This window comes from Delphinus delphis, chromosome 7 (assembly GCF_949987515.2).
Source record: "Delphinus delphis chromosome 7, mDelDel1.2, whole genome shotgun sequence".
In the NCBI taxonomy this organism is placed as follows: Eukaryota; Metazoa; Chordata; class Mammalia; order Artiodactyla; family Delphinidae; genus Delphinus; species Delphinus delphis.
The window spans coordinates 24,442,935-24,468,227 of record NC_082689.1 but is presented as its reverse complement, the minus strand read 5'-3'; the positions used below and the strand labels follow the sequence as shown (position 1 = coordinate 24,468,227).

The 25,293-nt window shown below is 38.8% G+C and overlaps 1 protein-coding gene across 1 annotated transcript in view; it reads right to left on the bottom strand.

Moving 5' to 3' along the window:
- Positions 1-21,330, bottom strand: part of ERBB4 (erb-b2 receptor tyrosine kinase 4) — a 1,108,236-nt gene extending 1,086,906 nt beyond the window's left edge. Inside the window, exon 1 of the mRNA XM_060016164.1 lies at positions 21,108-21,330. Coding sequence (XP_059872147.1) covers positions 21,108-21,189 — 82 coding nt within the window. The 5' untranslated portion in view covers positions 21,190-21,330. The remainder of the gene's footprint in view (positions 1-21,107) is intronic.
- Positions 21,331-25,293: the final 3,963 nt, after the last annotated feature.

Here is a 25,293-nt window from a genome sequence, read left to right as displayed (position 1 = left end):
TTTTTTTTTAAGAAAGAGTAGAGTACAATGTGAAGAAAATGATATTCTCAGGTCTTGAATTAGAAAAGCTTAAACACATATTGCCATCCTGGTCCAAAAACTGTATTTGTTCTCAATGCATCATTATGTTCAATTAATAAATTTTTTTCAGTATAATATTTTGCTAATTGATGAAAACTTAACAGAAAAATATGTAGAATTCAGGGAGATGGCAACACACTCTTTATGATGTATCCACCACACCATTATTATCAACGACTATCTGAATGTTTAGAGTACAAGGTGTTTACCTGCAGTGTGTTGAGTGGTAAATTCAACATAGTAAAAACAGTCAGTGTAAACTTCCTCTTATGAGCATGAGAGTGACTGCGATCTAAGGTCTGTTCTGTCCTTCCATTCGCTTTTTTCTTCTCTCTCCAGCCATGGAAATAGAGCTCAGTTATTTCTGCATGGATGCAAGGTGAATGAGGCTGTCGTTTCTCCTTGCAGTGCTAATTATTACAGGTCACTGACATAATACAGCTATTTTTTTTAATTAAAAAAAAAGTTATATAGCATTATCTCACTTACTGGGGTATTTGAGAGGAATGTGCAGAGTGTTATTTATTTATACAGAAATCTGCCAACCGAGAGACATCATCTTGCTTTGAGGGGCCTCCTGCTGGCAAACTGAGCAGCCCTGTTATTATAAGAATTAAAATGCTGCACACTGTATGGAAGAAAACATAACACAATCCTATAGTGTGAAGCTGTCTGGATTTTCAACCTGTAAAAATACATTATTCCAATAAAGACAAAACTTAGAAAACTTCAAAGTGTATCACAAATTGGGATTATCTCTGCAGTTTCATTGTTCTCAGCTATGAGATACATACATTAGACAATATCAGACCTACTTTGATCATAAACCAGTCTAATGCACTAATAAATTAATTGATAAGGAATTGATTTTCTAGATAAGTACATCTCAGTTTGCAGTCTGAGAGACAGTGTCTACGCCTACAAAAATAATCTTAGAAAACAGAATTCTAATCATCGTCTCTGATCTCAACTACAGATATGACAGCAATTAGTTCTTCCTGAATAATGCCCTCACTGCAAATTACATTAAAAAATGAATGTTACTTCTCACTTACACATTACATAATTTCATCTCAGAATTTCCCAAGACCCACCTAAGAGTCCTGGGAAATAACTGAACGTTTAATAGCATCACGGCTAATAAATATACTTCAACATTTTCATACTTGTAAAAACTACAGAGCATAACACAATGCATTAAAAGAATTGCAGTGATGCATGGAACCAATGAGAATCAAAATATTTGTGTAAAAATAAACATTTGGGGCGCTACAAGGCTCCAGTAGGTACAATTTTGATCCTTGTTGTGAAGGACAACTTTGGCAATTCACTTATACTTCATTATTTCTAAAGAGTTGAGTGAATAGAGAGCTCAAGTTATTACATGAACTAGTTCATAGTTGAAATACCGTATAGGAATAGGAGGGAGAACTGGCAAAAAGGAATTAACTACTGTGCTGAGGTAATATCTGCTAGCCTAGCCTCTAACTCCTGCTGGAGAAACAGTGATCACGGGAGGGGGTGGGGGGGAATATAAGGTCTTAGGACACGAATAGTTGCATGTCAAGCCCTAATCCTAGAGAAGATTTCTTTCACAAGTACTGACACTATTCCAAATAGGGATCACAGTCAAAAGGGACAGCTGTTTATGACCTCCTCTGAAAATAGTTATTTGGGACTACCACTGCTGCCTTTCTTGCGTGTTCCCAAAATCATGTGCACTGATGTTCCTAATCAAGATTTCTAGTGGAGAGGAATGAAAAACCTATAAAACCAGTTTTCCTAAATTTTATTTCTCAAAGTGCAAATAAATCCAAAGAAGCTTGTTATCCTTCCTCTTAGCAATATAATGTAGTATACTACATCACTGAATTTTTTTAAAAAGTACGATAAATGCTACTCATATTTTAACATTCTATTACTATTAGAAACATAATATGATTTTAACATTTTATTACTATTAGAAACATAAGAAATATGATTTAAACTATGAGTTACAAGGAGTTTTATGTAATATAGGTATACCAAAATTTAATCAAACAATGCATACAACTTTCCAACTCTCGGAAAAACTGCAAAACATCATGTTCTTTTTCAGGAATGTATTGATGGTGACAGTAGCTTTGGTGAAATTAAAGCTACCGCATGAGATGATAAAGGGTAAATAAAATGGCTATTGGAAATTGGCCTCACTAAATTTGAGGAAAATAATTCATTTTAAAAATCAATAATTTTCTGCCTTTAAGCTGTATTCACTTCAGGCAGATATGTCTACAGACAACCCATTTTAGTATATTTGCAAAAGCTAAATAAAGGAACAAAATGATTTCAAATAAAACAAAATAAAAGTTAAAAATCCAAAGTGCTACACCCAGGTAAAGACTATACATTAAATGAGCCCTAGAGGAAATGAGTGACACAATTAGAATCATAGCAAACTCTTCCTAATGTACAAGTGGAAAAGAGGAAAACTGCTTCCCTATTTGGTGATAGGGGTTGGGGCAGGGGGTTAATTCATAAACACATGGAACCCTAACAAATCCTATAGTATTTAAACACGATAATGATATATTTTAAATAAGAAAAGCAAAATTAGTAATAAAACTGATAGAAACTGACTGCCCTTTCTAATGGGAAAGGCTCTCTAGACTGGTTTTTAAGTAGGATATTGACTGGCAGTGAAAGATTAAGACTGCTGTGTAAGAGGAGAACGAGTTGGTTCCTGATTCATGGATGCAGTTAGAACCACTCAGGGGTGGAGGACAGCACGGTCTAAAACAAAAGCCCACATGGAGTGAGATAAAGGAAGGAGAGACTGGCTGAATGTTATGTGGTGGTCATTTCGTCTCTAGCATTTTCATTTAGCCGTTCAATATCCCTGCTTCTCTCATAAACTCAGCATATTGTCTTTCTTTAAACTCAAACCTTGAAAGTTAATTACTCTCATTTCCATTACCTCACCACTGAATAGGACTAATCCAAATTACACCACCAAATACCTGGTTAAAGGTTACCATAGTAACAACAATTGTCATTTACAGAATATATTCATGAAGTTTAATCTGCTCATGGTATCTTCATTTAAGATATATCAGGGCATCTTAATTGGATAAACATCCTTTAAAAATTTCTTTGATTCAAATATTCAGATAACACTTTTTTTCTCTAAATTTGTGATCAACCATAGGTTAAAGAGAATGTCATATTAATGATAAATAATAACAAAATTGATGGAGGAAAATCAGTGGTATTGACTTCGATTACAGTTTCATACTCCAGTTTCAGTCTGCATTTAAGAAAAAATTACAGTTGTATCTACATGAAATCTCAATTCCAAATTCAACACCTGCATCTAAAAATCATATAAAATTTAAGAAGATTCTGGCATGTGACAATTATTTTGTGTTACTATCTTCACATCTGAATTTTTAGTAATTTAACTGCTACATTAAAAGGTCTTAATTGCAAGAGTATAACTCATAGTGTGTCCCAGAAAGTCTGATAGAACTTAATCACACATCCCCACTGTCTATATTATTCTGAAGCACCACCTGTCAGCTGAGCAACATAATGGCATGTGACAGAGCTTGTGAACCAAATTTCTATCTGTCTCAGTCTAGAGACAATAGCCTAAATAAAAATATATATTTTTATTTCTTATGCTGCAATTCACAGCATCTTTGAAAGTTTCCAGACTGGTAACTAAGAGAAATAACTATTTTCTTGATCAAACTCACTGGCAGTAGGGAGGTTGAGGTTGTTGCCAGAAAGGAAGCAGTCAACTTTAGAAGAGCAAAAACTGCCCTTCCCATTAGTAATACTGTTTTGCAGTGTTCCAATGTTAATCAGCGAGTGAGCACAACTGGCAGAGCCCAGTGAATTAAAAACTTTATGATGATATGCATAGCCTTTGATTCCTTAAATATCAAAATAAATGTATAAAAACCATGATAGAGGGAAAGAATTTAATAATCACAACAATTTACAGACTGTCTTCTATGTGGAAATATCTGTTTAGTATTCGTAGATAGATGTGAAGATTCTGCTCCAGCGTGCAGAAATTTTTCCAAAAATACATTCAGTCATACATTACATTAGTTGTGCCCTATCTTGAAAAGTTTAAATGCCTATAAAATGTAACATAAAAAGTTATCTCAAGAATTTGATTAAAAACCATTTTCTCTTGAAGGTGCTTTAAAAAACAATAAGGATGAAAGGACAGAGGACTTGAGTTTGCCAGGTAAACATAAATCTTTGGAACAAAACTGTCTCCCTAAGCTCTTTTTTTTAATACCAAAACTGTAAAAAAAAGAATATGAAGGAAAAATGATTTCAGAAAACTGCCCCTCACAGGGAGCCAAATTCTTTCCCAAATAGTCTACTTACAGTACTCATGCCTATCCATATACACAATGATTCTGAAAATCAATACTGCATCACCTGTTTATAAACACAGGACATAGAACTGCTGTTCAAATTATGAGAAAGGGGAAGTCCATGGCCTGCTCATATTTAACATTTTGTAACTTTAACTGTATGATGTTTCTTTTTTTGCTTTTAACTGCCTTAGCTCTCATTCTACTAATACTATAGTGTACATAATGTAATTAACTACTGAGCATCTATGTGATAGATACCATTTTACATGTACTACCTCACTTAATCCTCATAAATATGAGGTTGATCTTAATATTAGATGCCCTTTTTAGATGAGAAAATTGAAGCTTAAAAAGATTAAGAAATTAACCCATCTTCACATGGTTAGTATGCAAACCTGAGCTATTTAATTCTTAAGTCCCTCTATTTAACCTCTACTTCAACTCTTTGCAATATTTCACTTGATATTATCGATTTTAAAAAGTGATTAAACTTGTTACTCTATTTGAAGTGTTATAAATGTGCTGAAATTATAATGTGACAATAGAAAAGTAGCATATATTGTTAATATACTTGATGTTTCCAAGTTTTGCATATTCACAAATATACCTGGTTATTAACAATTATTATGGGTATCAAATAAAATAATTGTTAATGGCCTAAAATAGGTAACAAATGAATCTATATTGTCAATATCCTTCTTAGAGGTTTTAGTTTATTTTCTTATATAAAATATTGCAATTTGGACCATGGAAAATTGATAGTTAGGAGCTTAGGCATTGCTGATTGGCCACCTGCACAGATGTTTCCCATTTGGTAAATTATAAAATCTCTAAATTTCTGTTTCCTTGACTGTAAAATGAGGACAGTAGTGGCCATGTTGTGTAGATTAGTTGAGATATTGTATGAGAAGTGCTTTAGCACACTTCCTGACACAGTAGTCCTTTAGTAAGTATTAGATATTATGACTTGTTGGCTTTTTAATCAATTAAGAAAAAGTTGTATAGAAATTTATACCAATTAAGATTTAAAAAGCACACTACATAGCGAAAAGAGAAAAGTAAAATGTTGGACTGCTTGAGTCAGAGATACTGGGTAGATCCATGTAGAGGTACCCAGCAGGCAGTAGCGACAGGAAGGAGGGGAGCTCTGGAGAGAGGTAAGAGCTCAGAATAACTTACACAGCGTTGAGATGGGGAAGGGATCCAGAAACTGAGACAAAAAGGTAATGAAGAGGACCAAGGCCAGAGAGAGGCTTGAGAAAGACTTGTTGAGTGGGTTATCTTCATTCACTGCCTCTTTAAAGATGGATAACCAAAATCTTAAGTCTAAAGTATACCCAATAGTAGCCAAGTAGATGGTTAGAATATTATCTCTGTTGAGAACTGACGCTGTGATCTTGGCCAGTTATGTCATTCTGAGTCTCAGTTCCCTTATCTCTAAAATGGAGTTAATACCGCCTACCATGCAGATTTTAGGGAACACTGGAACTAATGCGTAAAAGTACCAGCACAGTCACAGTGCTTGCTGCAGAGGAAGCATTAAAATGGATATAGATTGAGACAGGAGAGGTGGCAAATCAGAAAGACTTAAGGCAGAAGGTAGTATATAACAGGAATGCAGTTTTCATACCAGGAGAACCTAAAAGAATGTTAAAAGAATGGCAACAAAAGAAACAAGCAGAACATTTCATTTAGTGTAGATCTTACAGTATAGATCCAAAATAGGTAGTAAAAGAGAAGGAAATGTCAAAGGCCTTGAAGAAAAATATTTCCTAAGCAGACTGAGAAAGGTTTACTTTATTTGTAACCAACTGAAGCATGCATATGTGCCTTCTTTTTATTTCTTTTTGATTTTTCAGTCCCTTTAGAAAAGTGCTTCTCTTTTGCTCTGATTTCTTAACACTTTATCCTCCACTCAGAACTAGAGGCCTATTTTTCTAACTTCCTGCCCTGCCTATGTCCTCACCTTCTTATATGTTTCTCCCTCTGGTTAAGTTAAACCCAGTCTTATAAATACCTGCTGGCATAAACCCAGAAACACAATGAAACATTTGTATACTTTTATTCTGTATCGTGTGGTTTTTACAATTGAGAATGATTTATTTGTGATAGTACATTACATTAGAGGTATGGAGATCTAATGTAAAGACTACTAGAAAAAATAAGAGCAAAATATTTTATATTGAAGGAAACCAAACTTTAAAATACCCTTCACATATCCACAAATCTATTAAGGACAGGTAGATGGTGAAAAGCATTTGGGTGGGAATCCTAGTCACAGAGACAGAGAGTGTGGCTTTCACTGCCTCTATTTTTCAGAGACCAGGAAAGGATATTCGGGCATGACGTGCTTGTGACAGACCCTCAGGGTGCGAAGGGCCCTCAGTGGCCACAGAACCCAATCCCCGCTCCCAACATCACTGACCAGTTGTTCTTCAGCTGCCTCATTCATTCTTTATCATCACAGAAGAAGTTAGATAAGACTTTACCACCCCACACACATGAAGGAACTCACCATCTCCCAGGACAGACCATTCCAACTTTGGGACACTCTAACTGTGAGAAACTCCTTGATGGTGTTCAAATGAAATCTGACACCTTACAATTTCAAACAGCTGCTAATGTTTCTGTTCTCCAAGGCTACACAGAACAGTGCTAATCCCTCTTATGTGTAACAGCCCTCCAACTCTTGAAGATAGTTATCATGTCCCCTTCCCAAGCCTCCTCTTTTCCATGCCTGGCATCTCCTTCTTTCTTTAATCATTCTTCAAATGAAATGGAACTCCATTATTTTGTTGTAAATATAGTTTTCTTTGAAAAATAATAAATCACATGTCCAAACGAAGTTACCAAGAGTATCATAATTAAGCTGATGTTCACAACTTCTTTCACAATATTATATTTTAATCATGTAAAAGAAATTTTAATTGAATGTTTTCTTATCCACCACAAATGAAAGGAGTATATGCGGTGCCCTCGAGGGACAGACTCATATCTTACGTGACAATACACATTCGTGGAGCAGCTGACACCTTGCCAGATAAGCTGTTCATTCTGATTAATAATATAAGCATGTAATATGTTTGTTCCCACATAGTTATGGCAATCGCAAATTCAAATTGTTGTGATTCATCAGCAGCCCAATTTAAAGACACACATCACACATCAGCACCTGCCTCACTCTCAGGAAAATTCACAGCATCTGCTTTATTTGAGTCCTTTGGTCTGCCTCATTCATATGATCTGCTCCTAGGTTAATTCACAATTGCAAACCAGTGACATCCTGTCTATTGTTTTTAAGCCACTTCTTTCCAAACTTCAAGTCAAATCATTAGTACCTAAGCTGTGATACACAACTTAGAAACTGCCTCCTTCATACCGGCTAATACTTAATGGCGGCAAAGTTAGTATGATACTGTTCACATTCCTATTATTTTAAAATACTTATGGCAGAATTTTTATTACGTGTAAGAGTAACATTCATAGTATTTAGTGACCATCTCAGCAAAAACACATAAGAATGGATCACAGTATATGCCAAAGCAGAGATCTGAAGGTCCCTGATTGTGTCAGGTATTAATTCTTTAGTTGTTTGAGGAAGGGGTGCCAGGGGAGGGTTCTGGGAAAGCCAATCGGTAGGAATATATTTTAATATTTTATCAAACAATAAAAGCATAAGGAACATAGCACTTGGATACTAGTCCTGGTAATGGAATATACTTTGTTGCTCATACTCTTACACAAAGGTTTCTAGGATTTTGAAAAAGTCAAACAAAAGTCTCAACATTCTTACTAGAAATAAAAAGGACATAAAAGTTATTTTTTCATATATTTGAGTAGGAAGCATTGAAAAGCATTTGATCTTGACCTGCTATGAAATCAAAGACGTCTTTAGCTTAAAACCTTCGTGTGCTATATCAGCATATATACAATTACTACAGACTTTAATCAAGAGAGAAGCTGTCTGAAAAAATTAACCTTGAAATAACCACTGAAAATATGATGAGATGAACAATTCATGAATATGAGAATTATTCTCTATAGTGAGCTTGATTATGGAGAATGCAGTCTTGAGCTATGACAAAGCTCTAGCAGGTATATAAATAATACTATAACTTTTTAGATACCTTTACAATACACTATGATAGAAAAGACTTTTGGGATGTTTTTTGAGATATTCCCAAACATGGATATTACTGTCCAAATTCCTGGCTTTTTCTAGGATCACGTTTCCATCAAGTGTTACATGTTTTATGACATTTTTTTCAGACAAGTTAGTCTCACTTAGGAATTCATTAAAATTTATTCTTTTGGATGATGACACTTTTTTACAAAGATCAAGATTTGGGTTTTTTGTGTGTTTTGTCTTATAGCCACTTCCTGATAATTACAGTGGATCTCTTCCTGTTGGCTTATCCAGCAGATGAATGACTAGTTCCAGAATATGCATCTAACCACATACCAGATTTGAATCAGAAAATTATCATAAAATGGGACTTCTGATTCACTCACAAATAGTCAAAATCCTTAAATATCCCAAGCCCAGTATATATGTCCTTGAAACAAAGATATTTTGGATGTTTTGACATATTTTATTTTCAGCAGACCTGGAACAATTGAAGTGTTTTTGTTTTTCCCTTTTTCTCATTAATAAATCTACCTTCACAGTGCTCATCCTGCCAGTGAGAAATGTGGTACTTAACAGAATTTATTTTTATACAGCCTATAAATGTTGAGTGAAAGCTGTTAAACTGTGGGAGACAAACTTCATCTGTACCTTTCAAAGAGTGGCTGAGTCAATTTGTAGGAGTGAAACAGCATGTATCAGATCTAAATTTGCTAAACAAAATTAGCTGCGTGCCATTCTGTTTGTCTTATCTCTTTCTCTGGCTCATGGTGTGCTAATTCTGGCCACAAGCAATATAGTAAGTACAGAAAAAATAATAAATGTCCTCTTCATCAACAGTTACATAAAATGTTTTGTCTATTTCAATTTATCTCAGAGTTTTTATATTTTCAAATTTCATTCTGCACTTAAAAAAAAAAAGAAAAGAAAAAGGCCACTAAAGAATTGTATCTGAATACCAATCACTTCAGTTTCCATTAATTCCAAGTACACTTTTAGAGGTTTCGATATATCACCAGGGACAATGGGGCTGCTAAATTTGAAGTTAAAATAACTGGGAAATATTAACTGTTTAGCTGATATTTTTACATAGTAAAAGTGTGACTTGAAATACTAATCCTTTTATTGTTACTTAAATGTGTTAATATATTAGTAGTTAAAATATTACCAAATATCTGAGCTGAGTACTGATTTTAATTTAGATGCATTGTTTCATTCACAGCTAATAATGTCTATTGTAGTTAAAACGGTCACATTTAACATAGTCAGAGGGTAAAAGTCAAAGATAGATTTTTTTTTAACTGTGCTAAATAACAAATGATTAAAAATTCAATGAGCTGTATTTCAAGTGGTAGGGCCTTAGTAATATAGCTTTTATATACCAAAAGTGACAAGATTCTTTTAAATCACAACATTATAAACCAACCATTATGAACTACAGAATTGCATAAGAGACAGCATTACATGACCCATTTAAAAAACATGGCGTCAAGAAAATATATATATACCTGGATGAGGCATGTTCATATTCAGAGTGGAAATATTTTGAAAATTATCTCTACAGGGTACATTATTTCATCCAAAGATATACTGAAGTGCTTTATAGTGTGATTTTACTCTTTATGACAATTTTTTTCTTGAAACAATGCATTCTTCTACATTAATAGTAGACGCTACTATGTGCAGTAGGAAAAAAATAAAAAATTATATAATGACACCCAAAATTCACACTAAATGAGAAATAATATGACTTCTTAAAACGTATAATTTTCAAACATAGGCAGAAGTACCATAAAGATTTTTGTAAAAGGCTTCAGCTTCAGAGCCCCTCTCTTCCACTGGTGCCTCCCAAGGACCTGTACTTAATTTGTATTTTTATTTCTGTATTGTTTTTAAAGAGGTTCCCCAAACTGCATAAATGCAGGTCCCAACATCTTGGAAATGCCCCTGCTTTGAAGTTTTCTCAAGAAGACAAGGCTTATATGATGATTTCCTTAATACATACAACACACAACACACACACACACACACACACACACACACACATGCACACACACGCACAAAAAGACCTCTGGAGAATAGAAGGGATGAGGGGAAATGCAGAGTAATCCAAAGGAGGACTCCTCGAATGATAGATTTATTGGGTAAGTTTCTTCAAATGGCTCCAGGGAAAGCATAAAGAGCTGTTGACCTGGAGGCAGAAGGATCTGGTGTGCTGAGCATCCTTTTCTCACACAGTGGGGCAGGTGGAGTAGAGGAGCCACGCCTTTCAGAGGGTCACTAGCTCCTGTGGCTGGAGAAGGCATGAAAGAGCAGACGGCAGAGGCAGCTGGCTCAGAACACGGCAGACACGTAACTGCACCGACAGATGCACCAGTCAGGCTTCACCCTTACATACTGCTGCTTTATATCTCTACTTCCTCGTCTACAAAGTAGGAACAATAATCCCTGACTCGAAGTTTCTTCTCAGGGATTCTTAAAGGAAAAACAACCAGGAAAGTTCTAAGAAACTTTTCAGACAGACGTACTAATGTCTCCATACCCAATTTTCTCATTAATAGATTACTCTGCAGACTGTTAGGTAAGTTTTGAAGTTACATTAACTCCTTAGGACGTTATAAATTAAGGTACACTTAGGGCACCACAGTGACCTAGAAAGGTTGACAGTTTCTTGGAATCTGATAACCTGAGAAGAAATGTCTGGAAGAGCATTTTCCCTGGTAGAATCTGACCAGGGAAAATCTATAAATACTATAATAATTTCACCAATTTTCAGAATGCAGAGTGAATCATCTAAAAGAGCAGCTAAGAGAATCCCAGTCACCTCTCAGTACAGTTATGCTGCAAGTATTTCTTTTATAGGATCCTTTTCAAATGGGAGGCATATGTCTAGTTGTCTATTTTAAGATACTGAGAAATCTTAGTATTAACAAAGTTGTGTTATTACATACATCTAGGAATAGAAAATGCCGCATTCTGTCTGGAACCCTTTTTTCATGAAATACTTATTAGCATTTCTCTGGAGGCAAATTCCTCCCAAGAGTTTGGAAAAATCACTTAATAACATATTTTTTTATATTGTGTTTCATTGGTCTCATCTGTCCTTCTTTAAAAGAAAGGGGAAATCTAGCATCTTGAGCTTCTTATATGTCCTCCTCAGTGCCTAACACAGTCCTCAAACACACTGATGGGTCAGTACATGTTTACTGCTTAAACTGATTAAAATTTTAAAATGAGAGATAAGTAAGAAAAGCAAAGTAATGGCCACATAAAAATAGTAGGCTACAAGACAGTTACATGTTTAAGAATGGTATTTATATATATTTAACTCACCAAAAATAAAACTAACAAATATACTTGGTACCATATTATGAGCAGACTCTAAAAATGGGAATGAGGACAAATGATATACTCTTGGAAACACTCCATTGAAAGAAATACCCTAGGAAGCTCAAGAAAGCAACTAAGGAAATTCCCAGGGTAAACATGTCTAATATCTATTATTAGGAATTCTATAATTATGTTTTTAGAATAGCTTACTTTGTGCACTTATATGGTTTAATTATAAATAATAACCATCCGTGAATGAGCTTAAAATTGTTTCAGTAAATGTATGTTATTCTTTCATTTAAAAAAATATTTTTAAAGAGCTTACCATGTACGTGGCACCTCATTAGTCTCTGCAGGGTTTGATAAAAATGTTCGCTCTTAAAAAGTTAAAACTATAGAATGGTTTAAGATTAAATGCAGATAGGTGGTACAGATAAGGATTATAGATTAGGGTAGCAAATGAAGGAAGATCTAATGAAGAGCTATGATTTAATACGGAACTGGAAAGATTCAACAGTTTGGACAGGAAGGGCAACCAAGGGAGCCATGAATTCCAGGGAAAGGGGTCAGCAAAAGGAAAGACAGAAAGTAAGGCTCTGGAATACTGACTAGGTCAGCCTGGTTCTTAGACAGAATACATCTTAAGAAACTCTTAAGACTGGATCAAAAAGGAAACTGAAGACTATTTTAACAGGCTTTGAACTCTGCAATGGGAATCTATTGAAGGCTTCTGAATAGAAACTAGGATGATAAAAGTATTATTATATTAGAAATGGTCATCTGGCAGTGACAAGAAGGAAGTCTTGGAGGTAAAAGGACATCGAACAAGGGGATGAGTAAAGAGGATCTTGCAGTATCCTGCTCTGAGTTTTTAATGACTAGATGAGGTCAACAAAAGTCTTAGGGAATAGCTTTTAATAAGCCATGCAATCAAATTTCCTTCAGGGGGAAAAAAAAAACTTGTTTTACTGCTCTAGTTCTAGACAAATGATCAAACAGGAACTCTTAAAAATGAAAGTGTGTCTAAAAGAAATATTATTCTGTTTTATTTTCATTTGGTTTTCATAGGTTCCCATAGAAAAAAAAAATCTCATATTCTCATATCCTCTAAGCCTACAGGGAAGAATAGGAAATAATGACAAAAAAAGTTTTTAGTAAAAGGAGAGTTCGCTTAAAGCAAAATGCCATCCACGACTTCAATTAGGCATCCCCTGCTAGTGATGGGGACCCATCTTGAAATAGAGGATTGCATAACTTATTACTCAAGCTATAACCATACTAGACATAGTCATAGAACCTAGAGAATCTGTTGTCATTTTTTCAGTCCTAACGAGCCATGAGATATCCTCAGCACATCATAGAAGACCAGCAGACACATTTTTTGAGAGCAGGTTTACAATCCCCATTTGTATCCTAAAAGCTTTAAACTTGGATGTCCACCTAGACCATGTGCATATGGGACTAGACATAAGTAAAGGTCAGAAGAGTAGTAAAGATATGGTAGGTAAAATTTATCATTTACAAGTCTGATCTTTTTGGAAAATAAAGGAGTGCTTATTGCACCCTTCACTTTCTTCTCTCTAAACACTTTTAGACAACGTTCCAAATGAAATATAGAACATGCATAGAGCCTTGATTCCTATTACTTTAACTCTCTGGATTGAGAAACTGAGTCTTATATATTCTTATTCATGTTTAGTATGCTTCAGTAACCCCCACAATATTGGAAATAACGTGATTAACAGTAATGATCCAGAGCTAGCTCTCAAGGGGGAAGTTTAATGATACTGCAGAGGATGTTTCCTCGTGTCTATGTTAACGTTTTACAGAGGGGGGCCCATTTTTATCGCAAATTCCTAACAGAAAGTGACTCTTCCTGCCAAAACAGGTTTAAACCTCCCTTCTGTCACTATCCCCCATAAGAATGCTGATCATGTCCGAGAAAGCTCTGGCGCTTTAGAGAAGTCAGGGACAACCAGAGAGAATTAAGGTTAAATCAACAACATTCAAAGTCACAAGGACCAGAGGCAGCATCTTGCAGGAGCCAACTAGAAGGAGGCAAATGCACCACAAAAGTAAATGTATAAAGTCTTAGTACTTAAAGCTTAGCTTATACACTTGTGCAAAGAATAACTGTGATCCTAGTAGGGCCTGAAGAAAGATGAGGACCCAACAAGATAAAGATAAAGAACCTTGCATCTAAGGATGGGCCTGGATGAATCTGAAATATTCCCATGGATTTGCTAGTTAAGGATCCCAAGCAACTAACTGGTCGTGAAGAGCCCATTGTTTACCCTTTATAATCCGTTTTCTTAAAGCATGCATACTACTTAATACAGAATGAAGAAATAACCATTCTCTACTTATTGGTCATCTTCACAAAGTCACAGGTAAAAGAAACTCTTGAAGGCACTATTATAAACAGATACTAGCATCGGCAACCCTTACCTGACTTACAGGGTCAAAATTCTATATCCAGAATAGGCACTACCAGGTGAATAGATCATCTTACAGAACTACACCTTAACAAAGTTTGCTATATTTCTTTAATCTTAAGGTGCTGTAAGTTACAAATGCAATCAATGATTATTCTTAAATATAAATTAAAGATGATGATCCTACAGTCTTCCCCTTGAAAAGAACTTCGCAGTCTGATAATTAAGCCCATGGCTCCAATCCATTTGTTTTCATTCAATCTTCCAATACTCTAAAAATAACCCAACCTTAAACTTTATTTATTCTTTTATTTTAAGTGTCTGCAACTTTTCAAGTACTTCTGTGTATGTTAAAATGATAGGAGTGTTGGGAACTGCCAACTAATTTATATTACCTAACTTCTCTGGGCTCCCAGTTTCCTCAGCTAGAAAATAAAATGTGTGGACTAGATGAGTGGCTTTTAAATAGTGCTAGATTTCTGTAACGCCAGAGCAGGAGAGTAGACACCAGAGTGGGAGAAAAGCAGGAGAGTGCCAAAGGCAGGGGGCACAAAGCTGGCTTCTCGACAAAGCTTTAACAAAAGACTTCTCCTTTCACCCTTTTACCTGATTTAGATACCAGGGTTACACACATAAATTCACTTGAAAAAGAAGAGGTTCCTTTAAAAAAATAATTGAAAACCAATGCATTTCTTTTTTCTAAAAAGTCTAAACATTCTTTTTCTGTCTAGCTGAATCATTAAAAACATTCAAGATGTTAACTCCTTAAGTATTACTTTCAGCTATACTGATAGAGATGAGGAAATTGAGACACAAAGCAAGAAGTCTAACCTAAGATCACAGAGACAATGATTGTATGACCAGAATCGAATTCTCCTAATTTCTATTCTGCTGCTTTATTTTGTAGCATTCCACAACAGCAGGGCTGCTGCTGCACTACTGATAGCTCAGGCGCGCACCATTCCCATTAAATTCTATGTGGCTGCCGCCCCCTGGAGTTGTGCCAAGCAACAGGCCTGCAAAGCAATCACGTATTTAAAATGAAAATAACTATAATACAATTAACTACCTGTTCAAAAAAGCACTTTAGAATTAGGACCCCAAATACCATATATTTCACCTCTATGTTATAAAAGTGAGACAGTTCTCTTCCCTCTTGAAAAATTAGTACAAATAGAAACCACCAGTTGAAGTGTCAAATATTACAACAAGAAAGTGGCTTTAAAGCTTTGATTAAAGCATTGGAAAATAGGTCAATTTATTTAATAAACATGTCAGAATTATCAACAACTCGGAAAAAGCCAAATAAGACAAAATCTAAAGAGACCATAAAGCAATTCTGAAAAGTAGTATTTTGGGGAAATGGCCTTCAAATACAAATTCTTTAGACATAATGATCTCTTTATTTCCTTTAGGCAGGTGCTCTTCTGACAGCAATGGTCTGTTAGAAAGCTTACATTATGTTTATTAACATATGTGTTCATGTTTTAAATATATCAATTAACTCATTACTGGGATGTATCTCAATATCACAGAAGACTTGAAAGCCATTTTTCAGAAAACGACTATACAGTGGAGAAATAGAGAATGCATTACATGCATTTCCCCCTCAGGCATGCAAGCCAAGTCACAAAGACATGGAGTGAGTTGCTCAAGGTATTAAAAAGAAACTGGAGGAACGATGTCCCTACAATATAGAAATCCTGATTTGAACCACCTGGCTATGTCCTGTGTCACACTCAGCCACACAATAGGTAGGCAAAATCTCCTTCAAATTACGTAGGAAAGCTACAGCTTCAGGAAACACCGATCTAAGATATTTTTTTATTTAAAATATTAAATAAAATTGAGGGATTATTTGTCATTATAAACTGTAAATTTCAGTCAGTAGGAATACTAGAGGGCATGAAAAGTAAGGTTTTACTTTAACTGTCTAATATTTATATTAATTCAGGAAATGTGTACTAGATAAAGATGCAATTTGGCTCCATATGGTCAAATGTAACATAGTAGAACATTTCTAAAATGATATAACCTGGAGAAAAGTTTATAATTTGATTAAATTCTGCCCTGCAACCATACTCAGTAGATCACTGTCAAAGATAACAGTGGAATATGCTTGACAATTAACTTTTGTAGAACAGCTATAGTCTTAAACATTCATAAGCTAATTTCAACATAAATATTAACATCTCGCCCTATAAAGCAGTATCTCTTAAAGGGGTGAAATCAAACAGCAAGTGCCAAAAAGTCTGCAGGTAAGAGAACATCTTTTTTGATCATTTGCTTCATTTATGTTATAGGCACTTACAATTTACACATGGATATCCAACAGCAGCAGGACACTGTACAATAAAGCAAAAACTTGTTGCTATTTTTAATATATGCTAAATTTTTTTTAATAACTGGATTGAAATAATACTAAAAACAATACCACTTTAAAACACTGCCATGTTTAAGATACACTAATTCAATTTATTTTCTAAAATGTGCATCTTACATAGTCATTAATCTCAAGGTGGCTCTAATCACAAGGCTTCAGAGCATATTTAGATAGAGCACATTTCCTTGCACGCCTAGCATTTTTTAAATGGCAGCAGTCTACCTTGCTTCTTTGGTCAAGAGGGGAAAAGAGGAAGACAGAAAGGGAAAAGGGGACTTCTCTGTAGAAAGATTTGGCCTTGGAGTCAGGGTTTTTGAGATGTGCTAGCGATCTTGGATCGATGCCTTTTTATTTTCTTTCAGGAATAAATCTGAGCAATGGAATGGCTTGCGATTGTCCAGCCAACCAGCCATATCAGATTTATCAGAAAGAAAGAATGAAAACTGACTCAGAGGACTCCTGCAGTGCCTGAGTGGCAGGTTGCTGGGAAAGACACACACAAAAAGAATATCCTTAGTGATGATGTGGAAAACATATTCATATGTGTAAACTCAATAAATAATAAGACATAAAAAAAGAATCTATAGTAATGGAAAAGGTAAATGCATAAGACAGATGACAAATAGAACTTCTATTTAAGAACCAAAGGGATGAAAGCTCATGAATACTAAATATTTGAATCCACTTTAAATATAATTTTTCCTCAAGTGAATGCAAACTCCAAAAATCAGCCAATGCAAACTTAGTGTTTTCAGGTTAGAGCAAAAAATACGTATATCTTCCATGAAGGGCATGCCCTGGTAAATATTCTAATGTAATTTCTTAATTAAGACACATATTCAGTGACTAAATGAAAATTATACATATAAAGGAGTAAGTACCTTGATTTTCAAAAAAATTGACTTTCTATGCATGTATGATTAAAAAAAAATAAAAGGAGTTTGGTTTGAGAGAAAAAAATCAGAAATCAAGGAATCATGACACAACCAGACTCATTCAATTTAATCCTATCAGTCCACATTATAGTATATTCAAGTGATCTGCAGTCACGATAATAGGTATAAATTTATGTGGAAGCATTCTGAAGAAAACAAATTATACCTTAGTCTAAAAAAGCTCCTCTTACATATATAAGAATTTCAAAATTGAAAGAAAAAAAGAGAAGCTGTACTCATGGGTGTGCTTACAATAAATACATGTAGGGAGATAACTGATTTTTTAAAAAATTATATTGAAAATCTTTTCATCATTTAACTAAGTTTTATTAACCTTTTTCTTCTCAAATGTAAAAAAAACTAATCTTGGAGATATATCTTAAATACGTAGGAAAAATGTGTGTTCTTTTATAGAATGAAAAGCAGGACCTAGTTACTTGCAAATAAAAAAATGGAAACTGAACTTGTTCATCACATATCTACTAAGGTATGTACGGGCATCACTTCAGTACTACTACATTTACATACATATATTGTATTTCAGCACAAAGGTGATACTGATTATTTTTCCATCATACCAGGAAGACAGAAATTTTGGAATTCTTTTTGGTGGTAAAGGCTTTATAACAGCCACATAAAGGGTCTTTGACTATAATACTTCTAGATAAAATAAATCACTGGAAATGAGACAAAGCCCTTCAGACTTACTATTAAAAAAAAAAAACCTGTCTTCTCTAACGCTGATTTTTTTCCCCAAGCAAAAGAGGAAAAATAAAAACAGGTCCTCTTCAGTTACAATTATTTTAACAAATATCTTAGATCTATACAACAGAATCCTGCCCCTCCCATATTTTTATTCTGTTCACAGAGAGCAGTAAATAAGGTGCATTCCTTCTGCTTCTAGATTAGCATTTCAAAAATATGCCACTTTCCCCTGAACTCCAAGCGTGTCTAATAATGCGAGAAGCAGATTGTCTTCCCTCGTTTCCTTAATTTGTTTCATCTAAAAGCAATTCACTCAACATCTTGTCGCCCTCTGGCAGCTTAGTTTACTTATCCGCACTTAATTTCTCGTTCGGACCAAAACAAACTCCTCCAAACTGCTACTGACTGCTAACCGCGAGAGGGGAGACACGCAATATGTATTTACTTGGGAACATACAGCCATAGGTACGTAGCCACGAACACACGCAGAGCCTCACTCATACCCCAGAACGTAAGTTGGTTTTCTAAAAGCACTACATTAAAACCAGCTGAACTTTCCCTGCCAGGTGCGGCAGGGCGGGGGTGCGGAAGAGGCAAAAAAGAAGTCCCGGGGGCATTTGCAATTTTCAGAGGATCACCTTAGCGTGCGTGTTGCAATTACACCAGGGATGCACCCGAGAGCTTTTCTTTGTGCGGCCCTTTCATCTAGATCACTTTGTGTTTCGAACAAGGGAGGCTCGCCTTTGTGCCCCCAGAATTTCAAGTACAGAGTCAGACACGGAACAACAATGGCACGCTAATCCTCGCGCACTAAATGGGCTCACTTGTGGGCCTGACAATTCACGCGGGGAAGCGAGAAGACACCAGCGAGGGCGCGAGCCGGTGTCGCCTGAGACGGGGAAGAGGACAGCTGCAGAACTAATTTGGATTACATTCCTTGCAGAAATTCTGAAAAGGGCTTTTCGGCAGAGCTCAACTCCGAGCCGCACAGTTAATACCAGATTGCTGCGGACTCGGAGCCGGGTCCCCCAGCGGCTGAGGCTGCACCAGACGGCCCCCAGTAGGTCCCCTTGCAGAAATTCCTCTCGGCTAAGCTTGCGTGTCAGTCGCAACTGCTTTTGAATGGGTCAATGTGCATAATCAACCCATTGAGGGGAAATATGAAGGGACTCGGAGTGGGGAGGGAGATAAAAAAGGGATGTATCTAAGAGGCCGCTTGGAATCTCAAATCCGTGTTGGTGTAATTCCGGAGGTGGCTGGAGCTCGGGAACTGGTATGCATGAAGAATTTCAGAGTAATTGGGAGGGTGCAAACGTCCAGTACAAACGGTGCACATTGTGCCATTCGAAGGTCATTTTGAGAGGCTCGAGGATTGTAGCTTGTTATTTACTAGGCGAGGAGGGGGAGGCGGCGGGGGCGGAGCGGGAAAACTACAACGCGCTGTTTTCTTGGTGAGGTCAGAAGGACACCCTCCGGGGGCCTGAAGCTCTCCCTCTCGCCACTCCCGTGGGTTTTATCTTCTCTAGCTGCCTCCCACGCTCCCGCGACCAGCCCCGGATGGTTCCGGAAATCTCCCCGGCTCTCCAAAAGGCCCCCCTCGGCCGCGTTTCCCGCGTTTCAGTCACCCGTTTCCCTCAGCCCTTTCCTGTCCCACTTTCATCCCCAGGAAACTCAAGTGTCAGAAACTTTGAGCTCCTTCGCCCTGCAGGTGCTGTCACTGGCCCTGCGGACCGCGGCGCGCCAACCCCACCTTGCTGCCTCTCCCGGGTCAGTGAGCCTCTTGCCGGGCGGGGGCACCGGGGCGCGAGCTCTCCGGCCGACAGTTGCCGCGCACCCAGCGCAGCCGCGCCCGCCTCGGGTTCAATCCGCGTGACGGGTCGGCTCGGCAGCCGCGCCCGGCAGTAAACACAAGTTGGAGGGACTCCGGCCAATAGCAAGTTGAACTACAGGAAGAACTCTTTCTGGAGCCAAACACAGAAACCGACGGGAAGGCCGGGCTCCCGGCTTAAGTATGTCAAGCCATTCTTTTTTTTTTTTTTTAAGCGGTCACGCAGGCAGGCAAGGAAGCGCCTCTCTAGTCAATGGGGGCGAGGGCTGGGCACGCTGGCCGAAGAGGCCTATCGTTGTGGGCCCCCGGGCCGAGGCGCGTCCTCCCGCCGCGTTCCGGCTCCCAGGCTGGGCTCAAGGCGGGTCTGACCCCGCAGGCTCGGGCGGCCGGAGGCGCAGCGGCCGCGGGCAGCACACGCAGGTGCAAAGCCCGCTCTCTCGGAGCTGCTCTCTCCACAGCCCTCCCGCTCACCGGAGCCCAGCTGCCACGCCTCGGGACCCCCGTCCTTCCGCGGCCCCGGGCGGGGAGCGCTTTTCCGAGGCTTCTTCCCTCGGGGGGCCCGGACCCGGAGAGGAGCGTCTCCTGTGACTCCGGCTTTGGGTCTCCCACGTCCTGCACAACGGGCGCCACCAGAAGGGATCCCGCTTAGGGAGGCTCACAGAAAACGCGCGAGAAAGAAGCGGGTGAGAAAGAAAGAGAAAAGGGGCGCAAGTGATTTTTCACGATAACTGAACACAGGCACACGCAAAGGGTAAGTTTGGGGACAGATAGAGAGTCGCACGAAACCCAAGGAAGAGGCGCGGATGGTGTGATCCCGCCACGCCCGGGAGCGAGCGTGTCTCCGGCTGGGCTCTGCCGGCGGCCGCAGGGTCAACCGCGGAAGCGCGAGAAGGACCGCGACCCACCTGACTGAGAAGCGCTGGGCTGGACGGTCCCCGCCGCCACGAGAAGGCTCACCCAGACCCACAGTCCTGTCGCCAGCTTCATTTTTTGGAAGTCTCAGATCCCGTGCTGATAATTACATGTCCAAATGGCATATCCCCTTTCGGGCACACGGAGGAGATCCCTCAGCCGGGCGCGCGTGGGGCACTGGCGCGCGCGGGACACCGGCTCCGAGCGCGGGCGACCCAGTCCTTGCCCGCGGGGCCGAGGCCTGGAGAAGCGGGGGGAGAGGGTGCGCGTGAGGGTGCGCGCGGGTGGGAGTGGGCTCGAGTGTGTGCGCGTGGTGCTCCTGGTCGGGCCGGACAGCTATTTCCCCGTGTGAGCCTCCGCTTTCTCGCTCCCTCCTCACTTTCTCGCTCTCTCCCTGGTTGGTCAACAATAAAAAGGAAGGGTTCGGAAAAGGGTTTCCAAAAAAAGTTGATTGCAAACAGGCGGTAGCTTTCCGGCCTCTCCCCCCAGCCGGACTCTATTCGGCTCACTTTTCAGTTTCCTCGCACCTCCAGTCCAAATTGGGAGGAAAGGGAGGGGTGGCGGGGAGAAGCTTCTTGCTTCACGCGATCCCGTCCTTTTTTCCTGTCAGCTTTCCTCACACTTGTCCGGCGGCTGCGGTAATTAAAGCTCCGAGCGTCATTTCCAACGCTCCGCCGTCTCCAGCTGCAGCCCCACAGAGAAATTAATAAGACTCGGTCCGGGAGGGGGGGGAGAAAAAGAAAAAAAAAGGTGGAGGGGGGTGAGTAAAACAACCCTCCACGCAACCAGGCTGGCTCCGCTCAGCCGCGCAAACCCCGCCCCCAATCTGACCCAACTAGCCACGCCTTCTCCCCCAAAGGGAAATCTTATTGGTTCAGCCACTCCCCAAAATCTTGGGCCTCGGGAGTTGGGAAAACACCTGTCCGGGAGCGGGAGCCTGGTGGTGGGGCGGGGGAAGCTGGATTTAATAGGCTCACCCGAGGCCACGGACTGAACCAGAGGCCCCCGGACAGCTGGCCCACAGAGTGCGCAGACGTGCTTACAGAAAAGATTTTTTTCTTTCTTAGACAAGAAAGTCACCACGGTGCTCATCCACAGACAGGACTTGCCTTAGAAATAGAAGAAAACACTGCTTCAGTCATAAAACCTACCCACCCTTCCTACTTCCTCATGCTTCACACTCAGAAAGTAGTGTGAAGGGAATCTAAGCACCCGTCTTTCCCCAACTATCCGGTCTCTCCCACCCTTCTCACCCTCCCAAACTGACCAAACTAAAATTCCACGTTTGTAGAGCTGCATCCTTAGATTTTTAGACTTTACGGGTCACTTCTTTTTTTCCTTGGACTCTAGAACAACGTGGTTTGGGGTTCATTCCCATTAAGCAGCTTCTAGTCGAAAGCTACCAATTTGGTTCTAAAGGCTAGAAATGGTCCCAGGCCTGAGCTGTTCAGTCTGAAATAACTTAAGAAGGCAATGTCAGGACATAACCAACCTCAAATGATTAGGTTTTTTCTACAGTGGACCCGGCTTTAGGCCCCTTGAATGTTCTCACTCTGCCAGTTCACACTCCCCAACCCCCAGAGGTCATTGCTAGCTACAGGAGTTTCTGGACTAAAATATCTGGGATTGGGTCATATCATTGTACATATCCCTTGCTTTTTACAGCTCTAAAACTGTACCCTGGACAGGAGGCCAGAACCTCCTGAGGGTAGGAGGTTATTGGTTTGCTATTTGCACAGGCGTTCTATGTATGAATTCTTTTCCTTTTTCAGTTTCTCTAGAAACAGCAAATACATAAATAAAAAGTATCAGGGGAACTTAAAAATTAAGCCACCCTGCCTCCTCACTCATCATTTGAGACCTTCCTATTCCTCCCCCACATCTTTTATCTATAGCCTTGTCCCTTAAGAATTTCCATGGAGCTAGAACACAGAGAAACAGCAGCTTCATCCCAGAGGCCTGAAGCCGTCCCTTTCTTAAGCAAGTAACAGGCACAGAGAGGAGGCCAAACAAGCTGAGCATGCTGCTTTACCCAGAGCAGCGTAGGGCCAGGAAAAACTAAGCCTAGAGCAGGTGACAGTGACTTAACCAGAGTGGTACTGATTGCAGCAGAAGTGTGCACACTGTTCTTTGGGATTATCTATGCTGTCTTTTATCACCCTCCCCCCTGTTTTTCTTTCATTCAATCTCTTTTCACTCCCCTTTCCTTAAATCCCCTTCTGTTTTTTATGATGACCCTCAAATACCTCTCTTCCGTGAAAGCTTCTTCTTTGTAAAATTTCCATCTGTCCCCAGAAAAGCAACTTAAGTGATTTTTTTTTTAAGTATTGCTTTTGGAAAAGTTTAAATTTATGTATTAGAACAGTCTTGTTTCTGATAACAATTATTTTGCAAGAAGTGAAGAAATAGATTGTATTTTAGCTTAAATCGAGGGAAAAATTAAATACTATGGGTATGTTAAGGTTTTTTTCTACTTGTGTCCACTGTGATAGTTTTTACTCCCCCATCAATTTTATAGCTTTTTTGTGGCAGGAACTCTCCTGTACACCTTGTTTTCAATCACACATCTAAAATAATTCTTGGCAAAAGAGAGATTTCAATTAATATTCATTGGTTAAAAAATTGGTCTATATTTTTTTAGGTGCTAGACAGCCTATACAAGGTATCCACCAATTACATTACCTGACACACCCATGATTTGCTTCTAATTCTCAATTTGGTCTGCCTAGATCCCATTTTCCTGGTTCTAACTGATTGAAACAATGATTGATACCTGGCCAAAGCTAGATATCTGACCACCAGCCTATAAAATGAATTGGCATGAAAGCCCTACTCAACAAAAGCATCCTACTCAACAGTGACTGGTGTACTCAGAGTCTAGCTCAAATAATTTGAATATGAGACCCCAGAGATTTAGACAGGAAGGTGGTACCCCGTGTGGGCACACTGGAAGAGTGAGAAAGTAGAAGCCATGAGCTAGAGTCAAGAATTAATTTGTTCTATGTCTGCTTTCATTTGCTTCCCATCTCAACTGAGTCATTCTAAGTTGGACCACTCAGAATACCAAGTAAGACCAGTCAAAATGCCTTGGTCACTACTGATCAGATAAGAGATAGTCACTCCCATGGAATCTCTTCCCTGAGATTTTTCTGCAAGGGAAAGAAAGAATTTGTATTCAGTCATTCCCTGCTGGCTTTTGAGATACACAAGTCCCGAGCTGGCCTGTCTATATTTCTTTCTATGTAGGGATGACCAGTCTGCAGTGAAAAAGAATGAAGTTGCCATTTGAAAGGGGCAAAAGGTCAGGTAGGTGTGGAGAATATTCAAGCTCTTCCTGTGGTTTTGTTGTTCAAATCCCCCTTTTCCTTAAGCTAGTTCAATTTTGTTACCTAAAGCCCCAACAGCATGAAATGGTAAAAGAACTTCTCTAACTTGTGTGAGATCATATAGGCCATCATGCCCCTTGAAGAAGGTATCTTGATAAGGCCCATACTGTTCAGTTTCCCTTCCCAGTTTCTCATGATTTCCCTTGGCTTAAGTCATAACCCCAAAAGAGAAATTCCTTTGGCCTTTGCTTCTCCCCCATATCCTCTTCTTCACTTCATTTCTTCCATTAGTGATAGAGTTCAAGGAGACTCTTGACATCATGAGTGGCAGAATACTACTGGTAGGAGAAAGGAACACATTGATCTCAGAGTTCAGTGTTGAAGTAGATACCAAGCTTTGTCCCAGAGTTTTGTGGTTCACTCCAATCTTCAGCTTGTTTCTAAGACTTACCTAATGGTAAGATTAGAGTTTGCTCCTTTAGACATTTTGCTATTGGCCATAAATATAAATTTGGGACAAATACCAAATAAGAAAAGAAAACAAGACCCTATCATAATTCATTTTCTTCTTCTGAACATTTAAAAATAAATATAGGATTCTAATTTCCCTCCCTGGCCATAGTCATCTTCCTCAACATCATTCTAAGTTACCTGGTGATCACAAACAACTCACTTCATAGACTTGAGCCCTTTGCCTCATCTAAAGGAAGGGATTGTTATGTCCCAAATCTAAGACTTCATGAGTATATGATTTACTGACACCTACTAAGTGCAAGTCATAATTTCCACAGACTTCATTTGTTTCTTATACCCTTTCCCTTTTTCCCCACTGACCCATACATACTTCTTCATC